We start from the raw sequence: 26,978 nt of genomic DNA on the forward strand, positions 1-26,978 counted from the left end.
ATATATAAAAGGGTAAGGAAATTTCGGCCTAGGACAAAACAACCAAACTACACATCCCAGAAACACTAAACTTGGCAGCACAACCCCTCATCCATGCCTCTACGTTCATACAACAAAAAGAAAAGAAAAATAAAGTCCTAATTAGAGGGAGAGGAATAATTGTTTTTATCCAATTGCTGCCAGTTAGAATGCTAAGCTCCGCCTACTTGTTCTCCTAGCAACCCATTCAGCCCAGGGGACAGGCAGAGTTAGGCCTCACTTAGGCCTCTTCCACACTGCCTATAAAATACAGATTAGCAGATTTTAACTGGATTATATGGAAGTGTAAGCCGCCCCAAGTCCCCGCGGGGTATAAATAAAGTATTATTATTATTATTATTATTATTATTATTATTATTATTATTATTATTATTATGTGTAGACTCAAGGCCCTTCCACACAGCTATATAACCCATTTATAATGGTCTTAATGTCAGGGGAAAAGCTTTACCCTTTACCTTAACTACTACCAATTCCTCAATACTTTATTTCCCATACCACCAGACTTAGCCACAGCAACGCGTGGCCGGGCACAGCTAGTCCAAGCTAAACGGGCTGGCAGAACCTTGGATAAGCAAATTATTTATTTTATTTATTTACAGTATTTATATTCCGCCCTTCTCACCCCGAAGGGGACTCAGGGCGGATTACAATGAACACATATATGGCAAACATTCAGTGCCAACAGACAAACAACATATATAGACAGACACAGAGGCATTTAACATTTTTTTTCCAGCTTTATGATTCCGGCCACAGGGGGAGCTGTTGCTTCACTGTCCACTAGTGGCTATACTTCCTCATTCCTTTCCTCGTGTTTTGCTGGCAGTTTTATGATGTTGTAAATTAGTTAAATTAGCCTCCCGCATAAAGCGTACCTAAATTTCCCTACTTGACAGATGCAACTGTCTTTCGGGGCTGCATAGGTCAACAGCAAGCCAGGCTATTTAACGGTCGGGGGCTTAACCCGACCCGGGCTTTGAACTCATGACCTCTCGGTCAGTAGTGATTTATTGCAGCTGGTTACTAGCCAGCTGCGCCACAGCCCGGCCCTTGGATATCTTGGATAATAAGGAGGGATTAAGGAAAAGCCTATTAAACATCAAATTAGGTTACGATTTTACAAATTAAGCACCAAAACATCATGTTATACCACAAATTTGACAGAAAAAGTAGTTCAATACGCAGTAATGCTATGAAGTAATTACTGTATTTACAAATTTAGCACCAAAATATCACAATAAATTGAAAACATTGACTACAAAAATGCCTTGGATAATCCAGAACCTTGGATAAGCGAGTCTTGGATAAGTGAGACTCTACTGTAATTCTAATACATTATACTTTTGTGATTTTTAGCAGCAGCTTAGCTGCTAACATTTATTTCTCAATGCCTTTCAGCGGCCATGCAGCAAATGCTCTCCGAGACGTACAAGAACAAGCTGCTCCAGGTGGCCTATGAGTCGCGGCGGCAAGACCTAGTGAATCAGACGTATTCCAGGTAACGTTGGCGAGGAAGTAACTTTTGGGATATTAGTGATGCAGTTAAGGAAAGAATTCTATCCTTCATCCAAGGACGACGGCCCAAAGAAAGTCTGTGTATTATCTTCATGTAGATTTAGTCTTCTCTTGAAAGAAGGGGCTGAAGGTCCCATGCATCTTTATTGTTTGGAATATAAGTCTTGAACTTCAGCCCATATATTTATTGGTCTTTGCCTAACAATGTCATAATTCACTGAGATCCTCTGATGCTAGTGCGTTCCCAACATACCAGAGTCCCCATTCCGACAAATCAGAGCAATTGATCTTTATGACCTTAAATGATTCTAATGCACTTTATCTATTTACGAATTTGTTACTCATAATGTGCACCTTGCTTATCCACTATTGCAACTTCTTCTTCTTCTTCTTCTTCTTCTTCTTCTTCTTCTTCTTCTTCTTCTTATTATTATTATTATTATTATTATTATGTGTCCTTACAGCATCCTATCCTCCTTTTTGGCCATGTGTCAGTATGTGTCAGTATCGGGGGGAGCTTGTGGTTGCATGCCATGAGTGATTCTTCCTCGTGGTCTCTGTGAAATTGCACATATTTTGGGTTCCAAACCTGCCCTTGATTTACTTGTATTTACTCAAGTTTAATGTGCCGTCGGAGTTAGTGGGTTTAACTGCTAAGCTGCAGAACTTGCGGACCAGAAGGTTGGCAGTTCGAATCTGTGGAGCGGGGCGAGCTCCCACTGTTAGCCCCAGCTTCTGCCAATGTAGCAGTTCGAAAACATGCAAGTGTGTGTAGATCAATAGGTACTGCTCCGGCGGGAAGGTAACGGCGCTCCATGCAGCCATGCCAGTGGCCACATGACCTAGGTATTTGCAAATTTGATTTACATGGTTTCGATCTCTGAAACCTGAAGGATATCAACCAAGTTATAGCCGAGAACTTCTACCTTTGTACTTCTAGGATAGTGTTTACTTGAGGTTTCCATTCCCAATATTTATTTTTCTCACAGTTAGGGCTATAGAAAGAGACATTAGTGTTGTTGTGTGTTTTCCGGGCTGTATATATCTCACAGCCTCCGAGGATGCCTGCCATAGATGTGGGCAAAACGTCAGAAGAGAATACTTCTGGAACATAGTCATACAGCCCAAAAACACACACAGCAACCCTGTGATTCCGGCCATGAAAGCCTTCGACAACACATTTGGCAAGCTGATTTAGCAAAAAAAAAAAGCTGAACATCCAATTTGAGTAAATAATGTATCTATGAAGTTGACTTATACACAAGTAATCTCTGGAACGTTTCTCTTTCAGCATCGCCAAAATGGACCAGAAGTTCCAGCAGATCTTGGCCTGGCAACAGCTGGACCAGAACAAGGCTGTGAACCAGATCTTGCAAGAGGTAGATCACATTCTTCTCTGTAGAAGGTTCGCTCCCTGGTGTTAAAGTTAAAAGGGTCTTTGTTATGCCTGGAGAGAAGCAAAAAGGATTCTCAAGGAAGGAATACCAAGTTAGATTCCTCTATGGCTTGTGTCAACATAAGGCCATCTCATGGCTTGATAAATATCGTTTTAATCTCCGTCTTCTAGAGAGAAATGCAGAAAGCGGCCTTCGAGGCCCTCCAGGTAAAGAGAGACCTCATGCACTGCCAGATCCGAAACCAGGTGAGTGGACGATGGGGATGAAAGCTCCTTGCCTTCATTGGGTAGGTAGGCTCCCATTTTAGATCCCCGTCATTCTGGGAAGCTCTTTCAGCCAAGCCGAATCTTCCGAGTTCTTTCCTTGGCACCGGATAGGTACGCCTCGCCTTCAGGAGGCCCCATTGCATTTTCCATCCCATGGCTATCCATAAAAGCATCAGCTCCATAATGGCAGTGGTCGTCTTGTTTTTTGTTTTTTTTGTCTCTCTCTCACCAAGTTGCTTCTTCAAATCCATTCGGACCAACGTGGAGGCATGTGGGGTGCACAGCCGTGACCCACATGTGTCTCTGGATGACAGAGGGAGCTGGGTTTGCATGCCGTTCAAGGACCAAGCCCTTGGCTAAGAGACCACTGAGCCTTCCTGTTTTGAATGAGTTCCTTAGTAGATAAGCTAAACACAGATAGCCCACTTATATACAAAAAAGCAAATGAACAAGTTCAGCAGATAGGTTAAATGTTAAACTTACAGTAGAGTTCCGGTTAACCGACTTCCGGTTAACTGACACTCCGTATTATCCGACGTCCCAGGCCCCTTGGGAGGCACTCATGCACGTTGCTAGGTAGCTTGCTATCTACCTAGCAACGCGCACAGGCACTTCCCAAGAGGCAGGGCGGTGAGCAGAGAAGCGCCCGTGCGCGTTGCTATGTAGATAGCAAGCTACCTAGCAACGCGCACAGGCGCTTCGCTAAGCCGAGTGCTCGCTGCTCTGCCCCTTGGGAGGCATCTGTGCACGTTGCTAGGTAGATAGCAAGCTACCTAGCAACGCGCACGGGCGCTTCCCAAGGGGCGGAGTGGTGAGCACTCGGCTTAGGAAGCACCCCTGAGTGTTGTTAGGTAGCTTGTTATCTACCTAGCAACGCGCACGGGCGCTTCCCAAGGGGCGGAGTGGTGAGCACTCGGCTTAGGAAGCACCCCTGAGTGTTGTTAGGTAGCTTGTTATCTACCTAGCAACGCGCACGGGCGCTTCCCAAGGGGCGGAGTGGTGAGCACTCGGCTTAGGAAGCACCCCTGAGTGTTGTTAGGTAGCTTGTTATCTACCTAGCAACGCACACGGGCGCCTCCCAAGAGGCGGAGCAGAAGCACTCCTGCACGTTGCTAGGTAGCTTGCTATCTACCTAGCAACGTGCATGGGACACTTCCTTCAACCGGCTTGCTGGATAATAGGGCCTCCCTATTATCCATCAGATCCAGTTATTCGATATTCGGCCCGCCCGTTTATGTCGAATAACCGGAACTCTACTGTATTATACTGTTTGAATTCACAGTAATCACAAACAGGTTTTGTACATGTATAGGTTTTGAGTGCATTGAGGATACTCACAACGCTATCTAGTGTCAACATTTCCCATGCCTAAAACTTTAAATGAGCCTTAAATTAGCTTCTCTGTCTCCTTAACATCTGACGTACATCTTCTCCTTTACATGGAGGAAACTCCCAGACCTTATTCATACTCACAATAAGAATCAAACACATAGCAGCAGAGTGTCCCGTGAGTAAACCCCTATTTTGTATAATATGGGGACTATCCAGAAAGTAGATTACGTTTTGGAATTAAAAATGAACAAAGTATAGGAGAAAACATTTACCATATGCAGTTGAAAGCCACACCCAAATACCACTTCTCAACATAGTCGCCATTCAAATCTAGGCACTTATCATAGCGATGAATGAGCTTGGTTACTTCTTCCCCACAAAACTCTGCCGCTTGCGTCCTCAATGCAGCGTTTCGGCGATGATGTGCAGCTGCAGGAAGAGGTGACCGGCTGGTTGAAGACACAAGTGGCAGAGTTTTGTGGGGAAGGAGTTGCCAAGCTCATTCATGGCGACAATGCGCAGCTGTGGGAAGGTTAAACCGACTGGTTGAGGACGCAAGCGGCAGAGTTTGGTGGGGAAGGAGTTGCCAAGCTCATTCATGGCGACGATGCACAGCTGCGGGTAGGAGTGACTGGCTGGTTGAGGACGCAAGCGGCAGAGTTTTGTGGGGAAGGAGTTGCCAAGCTCATTCATGGCGATGATGCGCAGCTGCAGGTAGGAGTGACCGGCTGGTTGAGGACGCAAGTGGCAGAGTTTTGTGGGGAAGGAGTTGCCAAGCTCATTCATGGCGACAATGCACAGCTGCGGGTAGGAGTGACCGGCTGGTTGTGGACGCAAGCGGCAGAGTTTGGTGGGGAAGCAGTTGCCAAGCTCATTCATGGTGACAATGCACAGCTGCGGGTAGGAGTGACCGGCTGGTTGTGGACACAAGCGGCAGAGTTTTGTGGGGAAGGAGTTGCCAAGCTCATTCATGGCGATGATGCGCAGCTGCAGGTGGGAGTGACCGGCTGGTTGAGGACGCAAGTGGCAGAGTTTTGTGGGGAAAGAGTTGCCAAGCTCATTCATGGCGACGATGCACAGCTGCGGGAAGGAGTGACTGGCTGGTTGAGGACGCAAGCGGCAGAGTTTTGTGGGGAAGGAGTTGCTAAGCTCATTCATGGCGACGATGCGCAGCTGCGGGTAGGAGTGACTGGCTGGTTGAGGATGCAAGTGGCAGAATTTTGTGGGGAAGGAGTTGCCTAGCTCATTCTTCGCTATGATAAGTGCCTAGATTTGAATGGCGACTATATTGAGAAGTGGTATTTGGGTATGATAAATGTTTTCTCCTATACTTTGTTCATTTTTAATTCCAAAACGTAATCTACTTTCTGGATAGCCCTCGTATGTAAGTGGGCTATTTGTGTTTCGCTTACCTTCCTGTTTTGTTGTTGGTCAAGGGCTTTTCACGCACTTTGCTTTGCTGAAAAGCCTTCAAAAGTGTTTGGGGCTCTGCGTTGATTTCACAAGTGTCCCTGAACCACTTCTGCTTGGGATTTAAGGCACTTTCTTGGATACTTTGGGCTTTTATTCGGTGCTTATCCAAACGCCAAAGCAAATAGCAGCTCAAAGCTGAGAGTCTGAGTCCGACGAAACCCAGAACCGCCCAACTCCCCACTCCTTCTTTCGTCTTTTGCCTAGATTAAGTTAATAGAAAGAGAGCTCCTGCAGCTCACCCAGCTGGAGGTAAAGAGGCAGCAGTTGGACACCGAGGCTTTGCAGGTACGTTGGCCTTCTCTCACCTACGGCCGCTCTCCTTTGCATCCCTCTTGCCTTCCGCTTTGGGCAGCCTCCGAAACGGGTTTGGTGCTTAAGCCGCAAGAGGATTTCTTCCCGGTTCCTTAGGGCTTATTCACCGCAAAAGTCCACCGATTGGGGTCCAGGCCCACGTATAGGTGTGCAAAGCCTGCTGAGCATTTCACGTTCTTTTCCTTTTGCAAAATTTTTGCTTTGATCCCGCCCCGGTCTCCAAAGCATGCTCCATCTCTTCAGTTGCATCCACTTCTGCTCGGTGGGCCGAGACAGGGCTGCATGCATTTTTGTGTAAATACAAGGTTGTCCTGTTACTATAGACTCACTAGTAATACAGGATAGAATAATAATTACTAGGTATGTCCAAAAAAATCGTTTTGAATCTTATATCGGATTGTTCTCGCTTTTTGAGACGCACTCCGAGACGTTGTCTCACAGCGCAACCGGCAATGTAATTTGAACCATCGTTGGCCCATTCTCTAATTGTCTCTTAATGTTTCGTTAATTTTTTTCCATATTATTAAAAAAAACTATCTAACTTTCAATTTCGTTAAGAATAGTTCTTGCTGGATCATAGCATACCTTTGCAGAATCAGTAGTCTATTTCATTAAGAAGGCATTGCCTTTCAGGCTTGTGGGATCACATAGCCAGAAACACCGGCTGTTAGGAATTGTGGGAGTTGGAGTCCAAAACACCCGGAGGGCCGAAGTTTGCCCAAGCTTGATATAGAAAAATGCAGTTTCCAACACACCATATAACTGCTATGATTTTGCCTAGAACAAAGCAGGCTATGCAGTTTTTTTGGGGAGAGATGTGTGTTTATTTTGCGGTAATAGGATCATGATTTATCTGCCCATGTCCTGATGCATTTTAGGAGGTGATCGCAGAACAACGGCGGGCACTGACCTACTTGCTGCAGCAGCTGCTGAAAGAGAAAAAGCAGCGGGAAGAGGAACTGCTTGAAATCTTGGTAAGAGATTCTTTTTTTTTGTATGATGACGACTCTGGAACAAAATCAGCTGCCTTTTCAATCACAGTGAACCCAAGATTGACATATGGAAACTTTTTTCCATCATGAATTAGAACGTCTTCTATTTCAGGTTGTCCTCTAAACTTTGAATTTAGCAATCTTCCCAGTATCTGATTTTATTTATTTATCGTGTCAGAAGTGAATTGTAGATACATTTACAGTAGAGTCTCATTTATCCAAGTTAAACGGGCCGGCAGAACCTTGGATAAGCGAATATCTTGGATAGTAAGGAGGGATTAAGGAAAAGCCTATTAAACATCAAATTAGGTTATGATTTTACAAATTAAGCACCAAAACATCATGTCATACAACAAATTTGACAGAAAAAGTAGTTCAAAATGCAGTAATGTTATGTTGTAATTACTGTATTTATGAATTTAGCACCAAAATATCACAATATATTGAAAACATTGACTACAAAAATGGCTTGGATTATCCAGAGGCTTGGATAAGTGAGACTCTACTGTATAATGTACTAGCTGTGCCCTGCCACACGTTGCTGTGGCCAATTGGAATTGCAGTGAATAGCCTCACTGCTTCAAAGCCTGGCCGTTTTCTACATAGGGTATCCTTGCTAGGCCAGGTTGAATGAGATGGAGTAGCCTCGTGGTTTCCAAAGTCTGGCTTTGAAGTTGCAAGGCTGTTCAGTGTTCATCAAGGTGTTGATCTATGTGTGGAAATTGTCTGGTTGAGGCAGGTGTTGCCATGGATCTCCTTGATTAGCATTGAATAGCCCTGCAGCTTCAAGGTCTACCTGGTTAGTACCTGGAAGAATCCTTTACTGGGACGTGTTAGCTGGGTGTGATTATTTAAGTTGTTTAGCATTGAATGGTCTTGTAGCTTCCAAGCCTGGCTGCTTCCTGCGTGAGGGAATCCTTTGTTGGGAGGTGTTAGCCGGGCCTGGTTGTTTCCTGTGTGGAATTCCCCTGTGTTCTGAGTGTTGTTGTTTATTTAGTGTCGTGATTTTAGAGATTATATTGTTGTGTATTGTTATTAGAGCCCAGTAATTATTATACATTATATTGATAATGTTATATGATTTGCCTGGAACAGGATTCTATGAGGCCCCTTCTACACAATGGTTTAAAATTCACACTGAAGTGGTGTTTTTGTTTTGTTTTTTGCTGTGGCCTAGGAGGCAGCCTGGCTTTGAAGCTGCAAGGCTGTTTAGTGTCAATCAAGGTGGGTCACAAAGGGGTGCATTCCGATTTTGGGGTTTTTTTTGGCCCCATGGAGGTTAGGGATGTGTAGTTTGTTTGTAAGAACGTAGAGACGTGGATGAGGGGTTGTGTTGTCAATTTTCTAGGTTGGAGGCCTTTAGTTTTGTTGTTTTGCCCGGTGGAGCGATGCCATTCTCCTTTTATATATATAGATTTAAAAACACAAACTTGGTATTATACTAGATTTTCTTTGGCTACTTGGAGTGTCTCTGTTGTCGTTGTGAGAACGTCCTCCCTTGTGCATGTGGCAGGGCTCAGGTTGCATATAGTAAGTGGTCTGTGGCTTGCTCTTCTCCGCGCTCACATGTCGTGGACTCCACTTTGTGGCCCCATTTCTTAAGATTGGCTCTGCATCTTGTGGTGCCAAAGTCTGTTTAGTGCCTTCCAAGTGTCCCCAAGTCTGCCCAGGAGGGAGTTTCTCATCCAGTCTCAGCCATGGATTGAGGTTCCGGGTTTTTGCCTGCCACTTTTGGACTCTCGCTTGCTGAGGGGTTCCTGTGCGTATCTCTGTAGGTCTTAAGAAGCTGTTGCTTGATTTAAGGCGTTGATGTGCTGGCTGATATCCAAACAGAGGATGAGCCAGAGATGCCACTGCCATGGTCCCCATGTGATCCGCTTCGAGTCCCCATTGGGGGAGATAGAGACAGCATACAAAAATAAAGTTATAATTCTTATTTATTGTATGACACAGCAAACGAGATGTATATGCTGGATTTCATATCACAAAATCACAAGTTGAATACTTCACAAGCGTTTAGGACTGTGTGATGTATTTTCGGATGATGCGTGCAGATCCCAGTAGGGTGGCCTTTTGCAATTGACAGATCGTAATTTTGTCAATGTCTATTGTTTCCAAATGCCGGCTGAGATCTTTTTGGCAGTGTGCCCATCACCACCGGGACCACCTGCACTGGTTTCTGCCAGAGTCTTTGAAGTTCAATCTTGAGGTCCTGACAGCGGCTGAGTTTTTCCTGTTGCTTTTTGTCAATGCGACTGTCACCTGCGATGGCGACATCAATGATCCAAACCTTTTTCTTTTCCACAACTGTGATGTCTGGTGTGTTGTGGTGTGTTGTGTTATTATTATTCCTTTCATTGCTGTCTGCTACTTCCTGGTGGATGTCAGATGGTGCAATACTGGCTAAACAGTCTAATTTTTCCATCAGTGTAGGGCATAGACATCCTGTGCTAATGCGGCATGTCTCATTAAGAGCCAGATCTACTGTTTTGTCGTGGTGAGACGTATTCCACACTGGGCATGTGTATTTAGCAGCAGAGTAGCAAAGCACAAGGGCAGATGTCTTCACTGTGTCTAGTTGTGATCCCCGCTTTATGTCTGTCAACTTCCGTACGATGTTATTTGTAGCACCCACATTTTTCTTGATAACCAAGCAATGCTTCTTGTCAGAGCACAGTCCAGGATAACTCCCAGGGATTTTGTTGTTCTGTAATGCTCCAATGGGATTCCTTCCCACATAATTTTATTTATTTTATTTATTTACAGCATTTATATCCCGCCCTTCTCACCCCGAAGGGGACTCAGGGTGGATCACATTACACATATAGGCAAACATTCAATGCCTTTTAACATAGAACAAAGACAAGACAAACATAGGCTCCGAGCGGGCCTCGAACTCATGACCTCCTGGTCAGAGTGATTCATTGCAGCTGGTTGCAGCTGGCTTGCTCTCTGCGCCACAGCCCGGGCCCTGTGAGCTCGAGATGCTTGTCTGTTCTTAAGGTGAAAAGCACACATCTGCATTTTAGATGGATTAGGAATCAGCTGGTTTTCACTGTATTAGCCAGTAAGAGCAGCTAAAGCTTCAGAGAGCTTCTGTTCAACCATTTCAAAGCTCTCTGCTTGAGCGGTGATGGCATGATCATCAACATAGATGAAACTCTGTCCCTTCTGGCACTGGCTGGTCATTTGTATAAATGTTGAACATGGATGGAGCAAGCATGCTTCATCTAGTATCTGATGGAGGAACAGATTTTTCTTAGTAATCATTGTGAGACCCAAGTTTTTGGGATAGAGAGCAAGGGAATATCTCTCTGGGAAGGACTTACATCTAACCCATAAGCAATGGAAGTGTTCTTCTTCCTTGTAGAAAGAGTTGGAGTCCAAGAGCGAGACCAAGCAGGAGAACTATTGGCTGATTCAGTACCAAAGGCTGCTTGATCAGAAGCCGCTTTCGCTCCGGTTGCAGGTAAGCAAATAGCGTTGTGCACTGCAATTCATTCAGATCTCTTGGTCCCACTCACAGCAATCCCTGAGGCATCTTTTTCATCCATGTTACATCAATGACATCACAATAATATACTTTATTTATATTCCGCTCCATCTCCCCGTGGGGACTCAGATCGGATTACAGAATACATACAAGGCAAACATTCAATGCCATCACAATTACTAATACCGACAGACAATACATAGAGGCAAGGCTCGCCACTTTCTCATCTCCAGCATCTGGAGGCCATTGTCATAGGTCTTGGGTCAAGTGCCACCACCGTCTTCAATCTCCTTTTTCTTTTTTGCCAGGAGGAAGGCCTGGAGCAACAGTTGGTCAAGATGCTGACCGAGCTGTCAGCCGACCAGTACCTGCCCATCTTCGCCCATCATCGGATCTCGCTCAAAATGCTCAGCGCCATGGTCCCAGCAGACTTGGCAAAGGTACAAGGCATGCGGTTGCTTTGACTCCCTGCACAAGATATGGCTTCTGTGGTTATGGGAGTCTTGTGTTAGGGATTCCTCATCTTCAGAAGAGGAAGGGGAGCAGGAACATGTTCAGGAATCAGAGGGGGAGGTCTTGCAAGTGCCCACATTTCAGGAAAGGCGAAAGGAAACAGAGCAGACGCCGTTCAGCTAGAATAACTGCCAGAAATGCTAAAGTAATTGGGAACCGCCCTAGCAGCACCTGCGTGGGGGAACTATAGGCTATAAATCAGAAGCTTTTGCTGGTAACAATCGACGCTGATGCTTAAGACTTTGCTCCCCTTTGTACCTGTTTTCGAGTCTGTGTTTGGGAAACTGCTCCTAAGGGTTTATTGATCAAAGCATTTTGCTTTTTCATCTGATGTAAGACTGCTGCTTTATTTGGGACTTTATCGGAGACTTGATTAATGTGTCTGCATTAATACTTCTTTGCTTTCTTTTGCATTATACAACTGCATGTGCTGTTCCTTTATGTTTTGCTGAAGCACAGCATTTTTCATTTACTTACAACGTGGTATTAAGGCTGTTCTTGAGACACAAATCAGGACATCTTACAATAATATACCATTCTCTATCCCCGTTCTGGGCTCACATGTTACAATGATTATGAACTTATTTTAATATAGGGTGAGTGGTCCACCCCGACCTCATCCTGCCATACTTAGAAAGCAGGATAATAATAATAATAATAATAATAATAATAATAATAATAATAATACAGTAGAGACTCACTTATCCAACACTCGCTTATCCAACATTCTGGATTATCCTACGCATTTTTGTAGTCAATGTTTTCAATATAATGTGATATTTTGGTGCTAATTTTGTAAATACAGTAATTACAACATAACATTACTGCATATTGAACTACTTTTTCTGTCAAATTTGTTGTATAACATGATGTTTTGGTGCTTAATTTGTAAATCATAACCTATTTTGATGTTTAATAGGCTTTTTCTTAATCTCTCCTTATTATCCAACATATTCGCTTATCCAACGTTCTGCCGGCCCGTTTATGTTGGATAAGTGAGACTCTACTGTAATAATATATCCTGTCTCCATCTCACCAAAGAGACTCGGGGCGGCTTACATGGGGCCAAACCCGAATAAAACAGCAAACAACATATAATAACATCAGAAAATACAGACAAAAACTAAATTAACATTCTAAACATAATTAAAAACATATATGTATAAAAGACAATCATGATAAAAGCATGGATTTGGCACCCAAGTAGATAAAATAAAATGAACTGGGTAAAGTGCAGTGAGTGGAAATTGTAAACGAGGTAGATATTTAAGTGCTATCGTCGAATAGAAGAAGACAAAACAAAGTCCTGGGAAGCTTTGGCCACCAAGGGAATTCAGACAAGGTCTGCCACAATCCCTTTATATCAAGCTGGCTGATGTTCCTACCAATTGAAATTTTTAAAAAATCTGAGAGCACAAACAATGTGATAACCAAAATAAGGCAGAATGGTAGAAAGCTTTGTTAGAGCCTTGCTGTTATCTTTTGTGCCCTCTTGCAGATAGGAATTGCTGAAACCGGCCTGCAACTCTCCATCATTCGGAGGGCCAAAGAGATACAGGCAGTTGCGGAAACCATACCAGGTAACATATCTACAAGTTTATCTCCTTACTTTGCACTTTAACAACACAACCGTTCAATGCTAAGGCTTCTCCGTCTGCGCAGGGTTCCATACTTCACACTTTAACAACACAACCGTTCAATGCTAAGGCTTCCCCGTCTGCACAGGGTTCCATACTTCGCACTTTAACAACACAACCGTTCAATGCTAAGGCTTCCCCGTCTGCGCAGGGTTCCATACTTCACACTTTAACAACACAACCGTTCAATGCTAAGGCTTCTCCGTCTGCGCAGGGTTCCATACTTCACACTTTAACAACACAACCGTTCAATGCTAAGGCTTCCCCGTCTGCACAGGGTTCCATACTTCGCACTTTAACAACACAACCGTTCAATGCTAAGGCTTCCCCGTCTGCGCAGGGTTCCATACTTTGCACTTTAACAACACAACCGTTCAATGCTAAGGCTTCTCCGTCTGCGCAGGGTTCCATACTTCACACTTTAACAACACAACCGTTCAATGCTAAGGCTTCCCCGTCTGCACAGGGTTCCATACTTCGCACTTTAACAACACAACCGTTCAATGCTAAGGCTTCCCCGTCTGCGCAGGGTTCCATACTTCACACTTTAACAACACAACCGTTCAATGCTAAGGCTTCTCCGTCTGCGCAGGGTTCCATACTTCACACTTTAACAACACAACCGTTCAATGCTAAGGCTTCCCCGTCTGCGCAGGGTTCCATACTTCACACTTTAACAACACAACCGTTCAATGCTAAGGCTTCCCCGTCTGCGCAGGGTTCCATACTTTGCACTTTAACAACACAACCGTTCAACCCTCGTACCCCAGGAGCATCCAGTTCCGCCAGATGGCCTGCAAGGTCCCTATTTCTCCTTCTTTGGGTACCATTCCTCCCCTAGCACTCAATTTTCCTTCTGGTTTCTTTTCAGAGTTACTGAAGCCCACAGAAGAAGCCACACCTTCCGCCCCAGCATCCAGGGAGGTGACCCCAAGTGCTGAAGCCCCTTCGGCCCCACCTCCAGAAGAGCAGCATTGCGAATGTGTGGTCTGCATGGAACAACAGGTAGGCCTCACAGATGAAATAGGTGTTCACATGCTCCCTCCCAGGACACTCGGTTTTCATGTCGTCTTTCAGTTTTCATACTTTTTAAACAATGGTTCTTCTTATTGCCGCGTTGAGTTTGGTGGGGAGGAGTTGCCAAGCTCATTCATGGCGACGATGCGCAGCTTCGGGAAGGGGTGACCAGCTGGTTGAGAACCTTTAACCTTAACCTCGTATCTCTATCTAAGGAAGACTCCTCTGAGTCACTGCCTGAACCACCTGGAACTTGTTGATGTTTGAACTCCTGGGAAAGGTCACCCTTATCATTAGTTTCTATTTCCTCGCTAGCCTGCGGCTGCAACATTTCCAGCATCAGAGCCTTCGAGATTTCTTTCTTCAGCATTGCTTTGGTCAGCCTGCATAGATCCAAATCCCCCTTCATCATCAGACTGAACCACAACACTCATACCCACATATACATCATCTATACATCATTTTTCATTACACTACAGGGAGGGCCTTGGGCACACAACTTATCTCACTTTCTCCTTCCTAGGCTCAAGTGATCTTCCTGAACTGCGGCCACGTCTGCTGCTGCCAGATCTGCTCCGATGCCCTCAGCACCTGCCCGCTGTGCCGCCAGGACATTGTGCACCGGATCCGCATCTTCCACAGCGGTTAGGCGCAGATGAATCTGCCTGTGGCACGGCATACCTCCCAGAGATGGATGGACCGGGAACAGGGGTGCCGAGGACGGGTGGCGTGGTGGGAAGGCACGCGTGGAATTTGCACTACCTCCTTGCTCTTCATAATCGCCTAATGCTTGTTGTCGTTGTCCTCCCAGTAGTGTGTTCACTTGGCATGGCAGCCATTCCTCTTCTAGCGCTAGCTCGATCAGCCCCAAGGATGCTTAACCTAGCCAAAAAGGCTTCCCGTTTCGTAGCTGGTTCTTTAGTCGGCAGCCAAATGGAGTGACATGAAAATTTGATATAAGCCCCAAAGAAAGCAGGGAGGCTGCTTTCAGTCATCGCCAACTCTGCTCTGACTGTGAAGCCATGTTTCTCCTTTGCTTTGGGAAGGTGCAATTGCCAGTTACGGGTCACGGACTGTTAACAATCCAGATTATGGCCTTGTTTTTGCCTGTTTTGGCTACGATAGATGTCGATGGGAATAGTGCAATACATCTGGGAAAATGTAAAGACATTTTCAGCGATAATAGCAGTATCGACCTCTTGGTCTCGTTGAAAGAGAGGGATAAGACCTTTTCCATCTCCCGCTCTATCCTTTCCATTAAGTAGAGGAGGAAGTGCGAGACCAGATAGTGGAGGTGTTTTCCCGTCAACGGGTGAAAGATCGGAGTCCTGTTTACCGCACCCGTTTATTCCTTTTCCAGGAATATGTTGAAAAGGAGGCAGATGCCCAAGTCAGTCTCAACCTCAGGGAGGGTCTGGTGAGCATTGCCTGGTTGGATGAAGTCCGATCCACCCACCGTCCTCTTGTTTCTGCCTATCGTTGGGTGGCCTCTTGGTTAATTAGTCAGTAAATGGCCTTTTGCAGTGCCAAGTCAACACAAGAAGGGTGTTGGCTACTCCTTAACCTTGGCAAGTTTCCCGCCGGGAGAAAGTGGACGCGGTGAAAGAAGAGCTTGAACATGGCTTTGTTGTCCTGGTGCCAAAATCCATCACAGCTCATCCTCATTCAGAAGTTAAACTGGGAGGCCAAGATAGAGAAGGACAAAAGAAGGGCACAGTGAAGTCAATGTAGTGTGCTTCTTTTCCATATCTTTCCCCTTGTTCTGTCCTGTTTCTGAACCATAAAGGACAATGGGTTCCCCTAAACTGTGAAGACCAAAATCCACTGCTTGTGGTAATATGAAAATAATTACACAAACTCAATGTATATATTACAACTAGCTGTGCCCGGCCACGCGTTGCTGTGGTGTTGTCTGGTGGTGTTGGTGAGAAATTGTTGAGGTAGTGGTGGTATTGAATGTCTGTTGTATGGTTGCCTTTATGTTTAGTATGCACACTGAAGTGGATTATATGGCAGTGTGGAGTCAAGATAATCCAGTGCAAAGCAGATAATATAAGATTCTAAATGGGTTATATAGCTGTGTGGAAGGGCCTTGAGTCTACACTACCATATAATCCAGTTCAGATCTGATAATCTGTGGAAGAGGCCTAAGTGAGGCCTAACTCTGCCTGTCCCCTGGGCTGAGGAGGTTGCTAGGAGACCAAGTGGGCAGAGCTTAGCCTTCAAACTGGCAGCAATTGGATAAAAACTATTATTCCTCTCCCTGTAATTAGGACTTTATTTTTCTTTTCTTTTTGTTGTATCAAACTAGAGCTGTGAATGATGGGTTGTGTTGTCAAATTTCGAGGTTGAGGGGCCTGTAGTTTTGTCCGCTGCCCAGATGCCATCACTCTTTTATATATATAGATAACATATATCCAAAAAACAGGACTGTCCCAATCGCATATAAGTAGAAATCAGCGGTTCTTCTCTTGAAGTATAAGGCCAAGTTTTTCATGTGAGTAAATGTTCTGTTCTTTATTTTATATGAGTATAGACTCCAGTTCCCATATAACTTGACTCAAGCCTGCAACCGGTTTCGACTCACAGGAGTCTTCGTCAGGCAGTTGGGTCTACAAATAATACATATCATAAATATATACTTGCAATCAAACAATTTGTAAAGAAAGTTTACAGAAAAATTTACAACAAAGTATATTCAGGCACTCTACTTACTTAAATAAACAGAAAAGGTTCAACTTGAGGTGAGAAATTCACCATCAGTTTTCTGGGTAGGTGGATCCTAAGGGGACATAGATAGTGGCTAAAGGTAGTATTACATTATGACATGCATAATCTATATATATAAAAGAGTGATGGCATCGCGGCACCGAGCAAAACAACTAAACTACGCCCCCCCAACCTTGAAATTGGACAACACAGCCCCTCATCCACGCCTCTAGGATGATACAATAAAAAATCCCGTCAAAAACCTCCATGGGACCATAAAACCCCAGCCGCCAGCCTGGCTGGAAGGCCCCATGGTGGTCGGAGGAGGAGGGGCCTCCACGCTGCTGAGTAAACATTCTCAGGCCGCGGTGGGGCCCCAGCAGGCGTGGAACAACCCCCCCCCCCAAGCGCCCCCTCCTCCATGCGCCACAGGCCGGAGGGACCCCCCACCCACCCACCTCACCCTCCCGAGGCTGCGCGGCCCCAAGGTTTCTTTTCTTTTTTTGGGATGTGGAGGCCTGCAGAGCCGAAGGCGGGGGGGGGGCTTCCAGAAAGGCCCCCCTCCCCATGAAGACCATCGCAGCCTCCTCCGTGCCCCGCAGGCCTCAGGGCGGCCCCGGCCACGAGAGAGCCGGAGCCCGAACCTTCCCCCTCAAGATCCACCTCCGCCTCCCCCCAGGCCGGAGGGAGGCCGCAAGGACCAAGGTTTCCTTTCTTTTAACTCTTTTCTTTGGGAGATAAACGTCTCAAGGCCGGGAAGCGCCCTGGCCCCAAGGAGGGAGGCCCCCAGGCCCCAATTTTTGGGTTTAGTTTTTTTTTAGATGGAGGCCTCTAAATTCCAGAAAGGAAACCAACCGGGCCAGCTAACACCTCCCAACAAAGGATTCCCCCAGGCAGGAAGCAACAATATCATCTCTAAAATCAGGACGTTACATAAAGAAAACACTCTGAAAATGGGAATTCCAGACAGGAAGCCAACAGGGCCAGCTAACACCTCCCAACAAAGGATTCCCCCAGGCAGGAAGCAACAATATCATCTCTAAAATCAGGACGTTACATAAAGAAAACACTCTGAAAATGGGCATTCCAGACAGGAAGCCAACAGGGCCAGCTAACACCACCCAACAAAGGATTCCCCCAGGCAGGAAGCAACAATATAATCTCTAAAATCAGGACATTACATAAAGAAAACACTCTGAAAATGGGAATTCCAGAAAGGAAGCCAACAGGGCCAGCTAACATCTCCCAACAAAGGATTCCCCCAGGCAGGAAGCAACAATATAATCTCTAAAATCAGGACATTACATAAAGAAAACACTCTGAAAATGGGAATTCCAGAAAGGAAGCCAACAGGGCCAGCTAACACCTCCCAACAAAGGATTCCCCCAGGCAGGAAGCAACAATATAATCTCTAAAATCAGGACATTACATAAAGAAAACACTCTGAAAATGGGAATTCCAGAAAGGAAGCCAACAGGGCCAGCTAACATCTCCCAACAAAGGATTCCCCCAGGCAGGAAGCAACAATATCATCTCTAAAATCAGGACATTACATAAAGAAAACACTCTGAAAATGGGAATTCCAGAAAGGAAACCAACAGGGCCAGCTAACACCTCCCAACAAAGGATTCCCCCAGGCAGGAAGCAACAATATAATCTCTAAAATCAGGACATTACATAAAGAAAACACTCTGAAAATGGGAATTCCAGACAGGAAGCCAACAGGGCCAGCTAACACTTCCCAACAAAGGATTCCCCCAGGCAGGAAGCAACAATATAATCTCTAAAATCAGGACATTACATAAATAAAACACTCTGAAAATGGGAATTCCAGAAAGGAAACCAACAGGGCCAGCTAACACCTCCCAACAAAGGATTCCCCCAGGCAGGAAGCAACAATATAATCTCTAAAATCAGGACATTACATAAAGAAAACACTCCGAAAATGGGAATTCCAGACAGGAAACCAACAGGGCCAGCTAACACTTCCCAACAAAGGATTCCCCCAGGCAGGAAGCAACAATATAATCTCTAAAATCAGGACATTACATAAATAAAACACTCTGAAAATGGGAATTCCAGAAAGGAAACCAACAGGGCCAGCTAACACCACCCAACAAAGGATTCCCCCAGGCAGGAAGCAACAATATCATCTCTAAAATCAGGACATTACATAAATAAAACACTCTGAAAATGGGCATTCCAGACAGGAAACCAACAGGGCCAGCTAACACCACCCAACAAAGGATTCCCCCAGGCAGGAAGCAACAATATCATCTCTAAAATCAGGACATTACATAAAGAAAACACTCTGAAAATGGGAATTCCAGACAGGAAGCCAACAGGGCCAGCTAACATCTCCCAACAAAGGATTCCCCCAGGCAGGAAACAACCAGGCTTCCAAACAGCAAGGCTATTCAGTGCTGTTCAGCCTAACCAAGCAAGATTTCCCCTTCATAGTACACCCTCAGGGTTTCAAGCCATGAGGCTACTTCGTCTCATTCAGCCTGCCCAAGAAAGGATGCCCCTATGTAGAAAGCAGTCAGTCTTTGAAACAGCGAGGCTATTCAGTGCCATTCAAATTGGCTAAAAAACCATTTTCCTACAACGCAAGTACCCAGCCTTCCAAGCAGCAAACCTATTCCATTTTATTCCACCTCACCAAACAAGGATTCACGTAAGGAGAAAACACCCAGAATAGACTGCAAGGCTATTCACTGCTATTCCAACTGGTCAACAAATGATTCCCATCAGCCACAGCAACGCGTGGCCGGGCACAGCTAGTACAACATATATAGAAGAATATGAATTCGATGAACCCAAAAAACGACTATGATACACCCACTCTACACCTGGCGCTGTTTGGACTGGGATGGACCATGGATGATGGGACTTGCAGTATCTTCATTCACTTCTCGAGACCACTACAACCCCCACCAATGCTTAATCAAGACCAAACTTGGCACATAGAGTCCACATGAACCACTCTACACCTGGTTCTGTTTGGACTGGGATGGACCATGGATGATGGGACTTGCAGTATCTTCATTCACTTCTCGAGACCATTACAACCCCCACCAATGTTTAATTAAGACCAAACTTGGCACATAGAGTCCACATGAACCACTCTACACCTGGTTCTGTTTGGACTGGGATGGACCATGGATGATGGGACTTGCAGTATCTTCATTCACTTCTCGAGACCATTACAACCCCCACCAATGTTTAATCAAGACCAAACTTGGCACATAGAGTCCACATGAACCACTCTACACCTGGTTCTGTTTGGACTGGGATGGACCATGGATGATGGGACTTGCAGTATCTTCATTCACTTCTCGAGACCATTACAACCCCCACCAATGTTTAATCAAGACCAAACTTGGCACATAGAGTCCACATGAACCACTCTACACCTGGCTCTGTTTGGACTGGGATGGACCATGGATGATGGGACTTTCATACAACAGTTGTAGTTCACCGCCACCTACTGAACCCCACTGACCCTGGACCTACACTAAACTTGGAACACAGGCAAACAATGCCTTTCACAAATGACCCGGGCACCGCCGGGTCCCTAAGCTAGTATAAAATAAAGAACAGAACATTTACTCACATGAAAAATTTGGCCTTATATTTCAAGAGAAGAACCGCTGATTTCTACTTATATGCGATTGGGACAGTCCTGTTTTTTGGAAATATGTGATTGTAATATATACATTGCGTTTGTGTAATTATTTTCATATTACCACAAGCAGTGGATTTTGGTCTTCACTGTTTCTGAACCATAACAGCAAGACTCAAGACCTAGGAATGTACCAATACTCTCCCAGTTATGGGGAACTGGATGCAGATCTTCCCAAAGTCCACAGTCCAGAGAAGTTTCTCATTCCCGTCCCTTTCTTTTCCTAAGTCTGTTTTGTTTTCCAAACGGTAGTCATTTAGCGTTTCTTTTGAGCAGTTTGCACATGCCCAAACTACGTATGGCCTTTCTCAGCCCACAAATAGAGCTACTTCTTGCCTTAAGAATCACTTGGACTTCATTTCAGATTCTTGACCACACCGCAGACATCCCGGATTCAAATCTGGATGAAATGCTTTGAACCGGGCTCGCTCTCAGTGTCATGTTTTGTGACTTTATGGTACATGGCTCCCCAAGATCCCATTTATTTGTGCTGAGAATCTTGGGACAAGGCTGAGAATCCCCGCCAGCTTCCCCTAGAAAATGACAATTCTGAATGTTCTAGGTGAGAGAAAAGGAGCCATAATAAGTCAGATATTGGCATTTACTCTTCTTCTTGTCCTCAGCAGAAAAAAAAAATCACTCATATTCCCTCCATTGTATCAGCCGGTCAGCCGTCACATATACTGCATGGATACGTGTTTCCAAGTGTTGGGCCTTTCATTGTGATCCGTCTGCTATATCCACTACAGAAATAAAGTTACGAAACTCAATTGTGTTTTTCTTTTATGCTTCTTTGAGAAAGGCAAAGAATGTTGATGGGTAGTCATGCATCCTTCATTGAAATTGTTTTTGCTATTTAATAGAAATGTATTTGTTTCATCTGTTTCATTCGTCTATTCGTTTAGTATCGTCCATCCAGGTGCACGAAACAAAAGATGCCATTTTCGGACAAAACAAAAGGGAACACGAAGAAGAAAGCTGCACGGAGACGTGCTTGCTTTCATTTTCCTTTCGTTTCGGACCACGTAACAATAAGCAGGTACCGACAGAGGGCTGCTTTGCTTCCCCATGACATCTGATGTGTACCAATGGGTGTTAATAATAATATTAATAACAATAGTTACTCTGGGACCCTAAGCTGAGTCTGAGAGAGGGCTGCTTCCACATGACAGCTGATATGTGCCAATGGGTGTTAATAATAACAACAAAAACAACAAAAACAATAATAACAATAGTAATTCGGGGACCCTAAGCTGAGTCTGAGAGAGGGCTGCTTCCCCATGACAGCTGATGTGTACCAATCGGTGTTAATAATAACAATATTCATAACAATTGTTACCCTGGGATCCTAAGCTGAGTCTGAGAGAAGTCTGCTTCCCCATGACATCTGATGTGTACCAATAGGTATTAATAATATTAATATTAATAACAATAGTTACTCTGGGACCCTAAGATGAGTCTGAGAGAAGTCTGCTTCCCCATGATAGTTGATGTGTACCAATGGGTGTTAATAATAATAATATTAATAACAATAGTTATTCTGGGACACTAAGCTGAGTCTGAGAGAGGTTTGCTTCTCCATGACAGCTGATGTGTACCAATGGGTGTTAATAATAATAGTAATAATAATAATAATTACTCTGGGACCCTAAGCTGAGAGAGGTCTGCTTCCCCATGACAGCTGATGTATATCAATGGATGTTAATAATAATATTAATAACAATAGTTACTCTGGGACCCTAAGCTGAGTCTGAGAGAGGTCTGCTTCCCCAGGACAGCTGATGTGTACCAATGGGTGTTAATAACAACAACAACAACAACAACAACAAGTTACTCTGGGACCCTAAGCTGAGTCTGAGAGAGGACTGCTTCTCCATGACGGCTGATGTGTACCAATGGGTGTTAATAACAACAACAACAATAGTTACTCTGGGACCCTAAGCCGAGTCTGAGAGAAGTCTGCTTCCCCATGATAGCTGATGTGTACCAATGGGTGTTAATAATAACAATATTCATAACAATTGTTATTCTGGGATCCTAAGCTGAGTCTGAGAGAGGGCTGCTTCCCCATGACATCTGATGTGCACCAGTGGGTGTTAATAATAATGTTAATAACAATAGTTACTCTGGGACCCTAAGCTGAGTCTGAGAGAGGGATGCTTCCCCAGGACAGCTGATATGTACCAATGGGTGTTAATAACAACAACAACAACAACAACAACAACAAGTTACTCTGGGACCCTAAGCTGAGTCTGAGAGAGGGCTGCTTCCTCGTGACACTGGATGTGAATAACAATAGTTACTCTGGGACCCTAAGCTGAGTCTGAGAGAGGGCTGCTTCCTTGTGACACTGGATGTGAATAACAATAGTTACTCTGGGACCCTAAGCTGAGTCTGAGAGAGGGCTGCTTCCTCGTGACACTGGATGTGAATAACAATAGTTACTCTGGGACCCTAAGCTGAGTCTGAGAGAGGGCTGCTTCCTCGTGACACTGGATGTGAATAACAATAGTTACTCTGGGACCCTAAGCTGAGTCTGAGAGAGGGCTGCTTCCTCGTGACACTGGATGTGAATAACAATAGTTACTCTGGGACCCTAAGCTGAGTCTGAGAGAGGGCTGCTTCCTCGTGACACTGGATGTGAATAACAATAGTTACTCTGGGACCCTAAGCTGAGTCTGAGAGAGGGCTGCTTCCTCGTGACACTGGATGTGAATAACAATAGTTACTCTGGGACCCTAAGCTGAGTCTGAGAGAGGGCTGCTTCCTCGTGACACTGGATGTGAATAATGATAGTTACTCTGGGACCCTAAGCTGAGTCTGAGAGAGGGCTGCTTCCTCGTGACACTGGATGTGAATAATGATAGTTACTCTGGGACCCTAAGCTGAGTCTGAGAGAGGGCTGCTTCCTCGTGACACTGGATGTGAATAATGATAGTTACTCTGGGACCCTAAGCTGAGTCTGAGAGAGGGCTGCTTCCTCGTGACACTGGATGTGAATAATGATAGTTACTCTGGGACCCTAAGCTGAGTCTGAGAGAGGGCTGCTTCCCCATAAAAGCAGACGTGTATCAATGGGTGTTAGTCGCTCATTTGCGCCTAATGTTAGGCCATAGTTCAGCAATTCCTCACACCCACCCAAACCTTACGGGAAGCACGACAGATAAACAGAACACTCCACCTCCGGTTAACAAGTAACCGATTAAGGATTAAAGTTCAGCCCCTGGGGAGGCGATCCGCCTTTATCTCTCAACCAGAGGCGTACAATTAACACAACAACTGCTATCCTCCGCAACAACTTCCAGATTCGGGAAAGCTGGAATCACTCCAAGCAGGAGAGACAGCTCTTCAGATACGTCTTATGGATAGATGAAGAGTGAGAAGTAGAATGGAAGAGTGAGAAGTAGAAAATTAAAAAGATAATTTTCATTCACGTCTTCCTGGCAAGGAAGCATGGCGCTGCTGCCCGTCAACGAAGTCCGAGCGGCTGAATGCGGGATCTGCTACGAGTCTTACAAAGAGTCCGCCGGCGGGCAGGTGCCCAAGCTCTTGTGGTGCTGCCACTCTGTCTGCCTCGCTTGCCTGGGCCGGCTGGTGTGCCAGAACGGCACCTTCTCCTTCGTGGTGTGCCCCTTTTGCCGGATGGTGACCCTCGTCCCCGAAGGAGGGCTTCCGGCTCTGCGCAACGACGAAGCCGTGCTACAAGTGGTTTCCGGCCAAGTGGAAGTCCAAGAAGACCACAACTCTTTCCGGGTCTCGACTCCTGACCCGGGCACAGCTTTGGATTTTAATTACAGCTCGCCTGTCTTTACCGTCAGCGGTTTTGTCCCGGCCTACGCGAGGGCGATCCATCCCGGCGTGGGGATGTGGGGCAGGTTTCGTCTCCAAGAGGTCCGCAACGCCGTGCTGGTGGAGCTCCCGCACAGAGCGTCCGGCCAAGACTCGGAGACCCCCACGTCCGTGGAGAACCTGCGGCTCTGCTTCGCCGTCACCATCATCCTTCTCATCGTCTCGGTTTTCTTCGCCTTGGTCTTCTTGAAGTAGGCCTTGGTGAGCCCGGGCTGTGGCGCAGACGGGAGAGCAAGCCAGCTGCAATTAACTGCAATGAATCACTCTGACCAGGAGGTCATGAGTTCGAGGCCCGCTCGGAGCTATGTTTGTTTCTCTTTGTTCTATGTTAAAAGGCATTGAATGTTTGCCTATATGTGTAATGTGATCCGCCCTGAGTCCCCTTCGGGGTGAGAAAGAAGGGCGGAATATAAATGATGTAAATAATAATAGTAATAATTCAGGAGATGACTTTAAGGACTAGAAGACACTAAAGTACACAGAAATCTATAATACGTGTAAAGATACAGTTGTCCTATTACTAATATACAGAATAGAACAATGATAACAGACAAATTATAATCCTTACAGGCGCATGAGTAATCTATATATATAAAAGAGTGATGGCATCATGGCGACCCACAAAACAACAAAACTACAGCCCCCTCAACCTCGAAATTTGACAACACAACCCATCATCCACGCCTCTAGATTGATACAACAAAAAGAAAAGAAAAATAAAGTCCTAATGTGAGAGAGAGGAATAATTGCTTTTATCCAATTGCTGCCAACTTGGTCTCCTAGCAACCCAATAAAAATAATAAAAAAATAATACAATAAAATACTATAATAACAGAAAATAACTAAAAATAATACAAGAAAATAATAAAATATAATGAATAAAAATATAACTTACAATAAAATTAATTAAAAAATGCAAATAAAGTCAAATAAAAATTACACAACAATTTTTAACCAATACCACCACCACTTTGCCACAGCAACGCGTGGCCGGGCACAGCTAGTACACAAATACAAACTGTTTATCTGATTTTAACTAGACAGCCAGGGTTCAGTTAGGGGACAGGCAGATTTAGGCCTCACTTAGGCCTCTTCCACAGATTATCTAATTTGCACTGGATTATATGGCAGTGTAGACTCAAGGCCCTTCTACACAGCTATATAACCCATTTATAATCTTATATTATCTGCTTTGCACTGGATTATCTTGACTCCACACTGCCATATAATCCACTTCAGTGTGCCTTTTATACAGCTGTGAAGAAGGGGCCTCATATAATACAGTTCTAAGCAGATAATCAATATACAGTAGGATAAGTGAATATGTTGGATAATAAGAAGGGATTCAGGAAAAGCCGATTAAACATCAAATTAGGTAATCATTAGACAAATTAAGCACCAAACATCATATTATACAACAAATTTGACAGAAAAAGTAGTTCCATGCGCAGTAATGCTATGTAGTAATTACAGTAGAGTCTCACTTATCCAACACTCACTTATCCAACGTTCTGGAGTATCCAACGCATTTTTGTAGTCAATGTTTTCAATACATCATATATTTTGGTGCTAAATTCGTAAATACAGTAATTACTACATAGCATTATTGTGTATTGAACTACCTTTTCTGTCAAATTTGTTGAATAACATGATGTTTTGGTGCTTAATTTGTAAAATCATAATCTAATTTGATGTTTAATAGGCTTTTCCTTAATGCCTCCTTATTATCCAACATATTTGCTTATCCAACGTTCTGCCGGCCCGTTTAGCTTGGATAAGTGAGACTCTACTGTAGTTGAGAAGAGGTGACTTGGGATAGGATTTTAAAATTAGAAAAGAAAGTACCATCAAATATTTATAATATATTACTTACCTGGCGGACTGAAATGGAACAGGTTAAAAATTTTATGATAAAATGGTCCCAAAATTTAAGAAGACCAGTTCAAATGAAAGAATGGGAACAAATGTGGAACAAAAAATTAAAGTATACATATGCAACGTATTTGAAAGAGAATTGGATAAAAATGTTCCACGGATGGTATACTACACCGAAACAATTAGCCAAAATGTATAAAACAGTTTCTGAAAAGTGCTGGAGATGTAAAGAACAAGTTGGCTCCTTCTATCACATGTGGTGGACTTGCAAAGAAGCAACAAAGTGTTGGATGAAGATTCATGAAGAATCACAAAAGATTTTTAAAAGAACATTTATAAGAAAACCAGGGTATTGTCTATTAGGATTTACAGATTTAGACTTACAATTGACGGAACAAGAAGATAAACTTTTTACCTATATTACGACTTCCGCTAGAATTGTTTTCGCTAGAGAATGGAAACGGGAATCAGTCCCACCAATTGAGAAGATCAGAGAAATAAAGGATATGGACGAACTGACTTTTTTGTCGAAGAAAAATACAGGCAAGATACTGAAAAGAACGAATTGGGACAATCTTCAGACTATCTGGATAATTTGAGAAAATGAAGATTACGAGAGACAATTTTGCTATATTTTTTCTCCTTAGCAAGAAAAAATATTATTGAATAATAAGAAAATATTATCCAAGAAGATGGAATGGAAGTCATTTTTTTTTTGCTTTTTGTTTCTTTGTGTGTGGGTATATTTTTGTAGATTGTAGACTTTTACCTTTCTCTCTTTTCCCTACTTTTCTATACCTTGGTTGTTCTCACTCTTTCGATGTAGTATAAAAAATTTAATAAAATTATTTTTAAAAAAACAATTCTTAAA

General features: G+C 44.3%; 2 protein-coding genes across 5 annotated transcripts in view; both read left to right on the forward strand.

The window, feature by feature from the left end:
- The window catches only part of lrsam1 (leucine rich repeat and sterile alpha motif containing 1), a 40,979-nt gene extending 24,968 nt beyond the window's left edge, over positions 1–16,011 (forward strand). For 3 of the 4 annotated variants that reach the window (XM_062959076.1, XM_062959075.1, XM_062959074.1), the window contains exons 16-25: positions 1,441–1,540; positions 2,849–2,936; positions 3,125–3,199; positions 6,230–6,310; positions 7,216–7,311; positions 10,700–10,798; positions 11,131–11,262; positions 12,834–12,915; positions 13,844–13,977; positions 14,513–16,011. In XM_062959076.1, the coding sequence (XP_062815146.1) occupies positions 1,441–1,540; positions 2,849–2,936; positions 3,125–3,199; positions 6,230–6,310; positions 7,216–7,311; positions 10,700–10,798; positions 11,131–11,262; positions 12,834–12,915; positions 13,844–13,977; positions 14,513–14,638 (1,013 nt within the window). In that variant the 3' untranslated portion in view covers positions 14,639–16,011. The remainder of the gene's footprint in view (positions 1–1,440; positions 1,541–2,848; positions 2,937–3,124; positions 3,200–6,229; positions 6,311–7,215; positions 7,312–10,699; positions 10,799–11,130; positions 11,263–12,833; positions 12,916–13,843; positions 13,978–14,512) is intronic. The other variant, XM_062959077.1, reaches the window with a different exon arrangement.
- Positions 16,012–23,836: 7,825 nt separating this feature from the next.
- LOC107983755 (RING finger protein 224) lies at positions 23,837–24,427 on the forward strand. The gene has a single exon (XM_016998726.2). The coding sequence runs from the start codon at positions 23,837–23,839 to the stop codon at positions 24,425–24,427; it is 591 nt and encodes a 196-aa protein (XP_016854215.1).
- Positions 24,428–26,978: the final 2,551 nt, after the last annotated feature.

This window comes from Anolis carolinensis, unplaced genomic scaffold (genome assembly GCF_035594765.1).
Source record: "Anolis carolinensis isolate JA03-04 unplaced genomic scaffold, rAnoCar3.1.pri scaffold_7, whole genome shotgun sequence".
Classification (NCBI taxonomy): Eukaryota; Metazoa; Chordata; class Lepidosauria; order Squamata; family Dactyloidae; genus Anolis; species Anolis carolinensis.

Excerpts from the sequence above, each read along its gene's own strand:
- LOC107983755 (XM_016998726.2), top strand. The coding sequence starts at position 23,837 with ATGGCGCTGCTGCCCGTCAACGAAGTCCGAGCGGCTGAATGCGGGATC.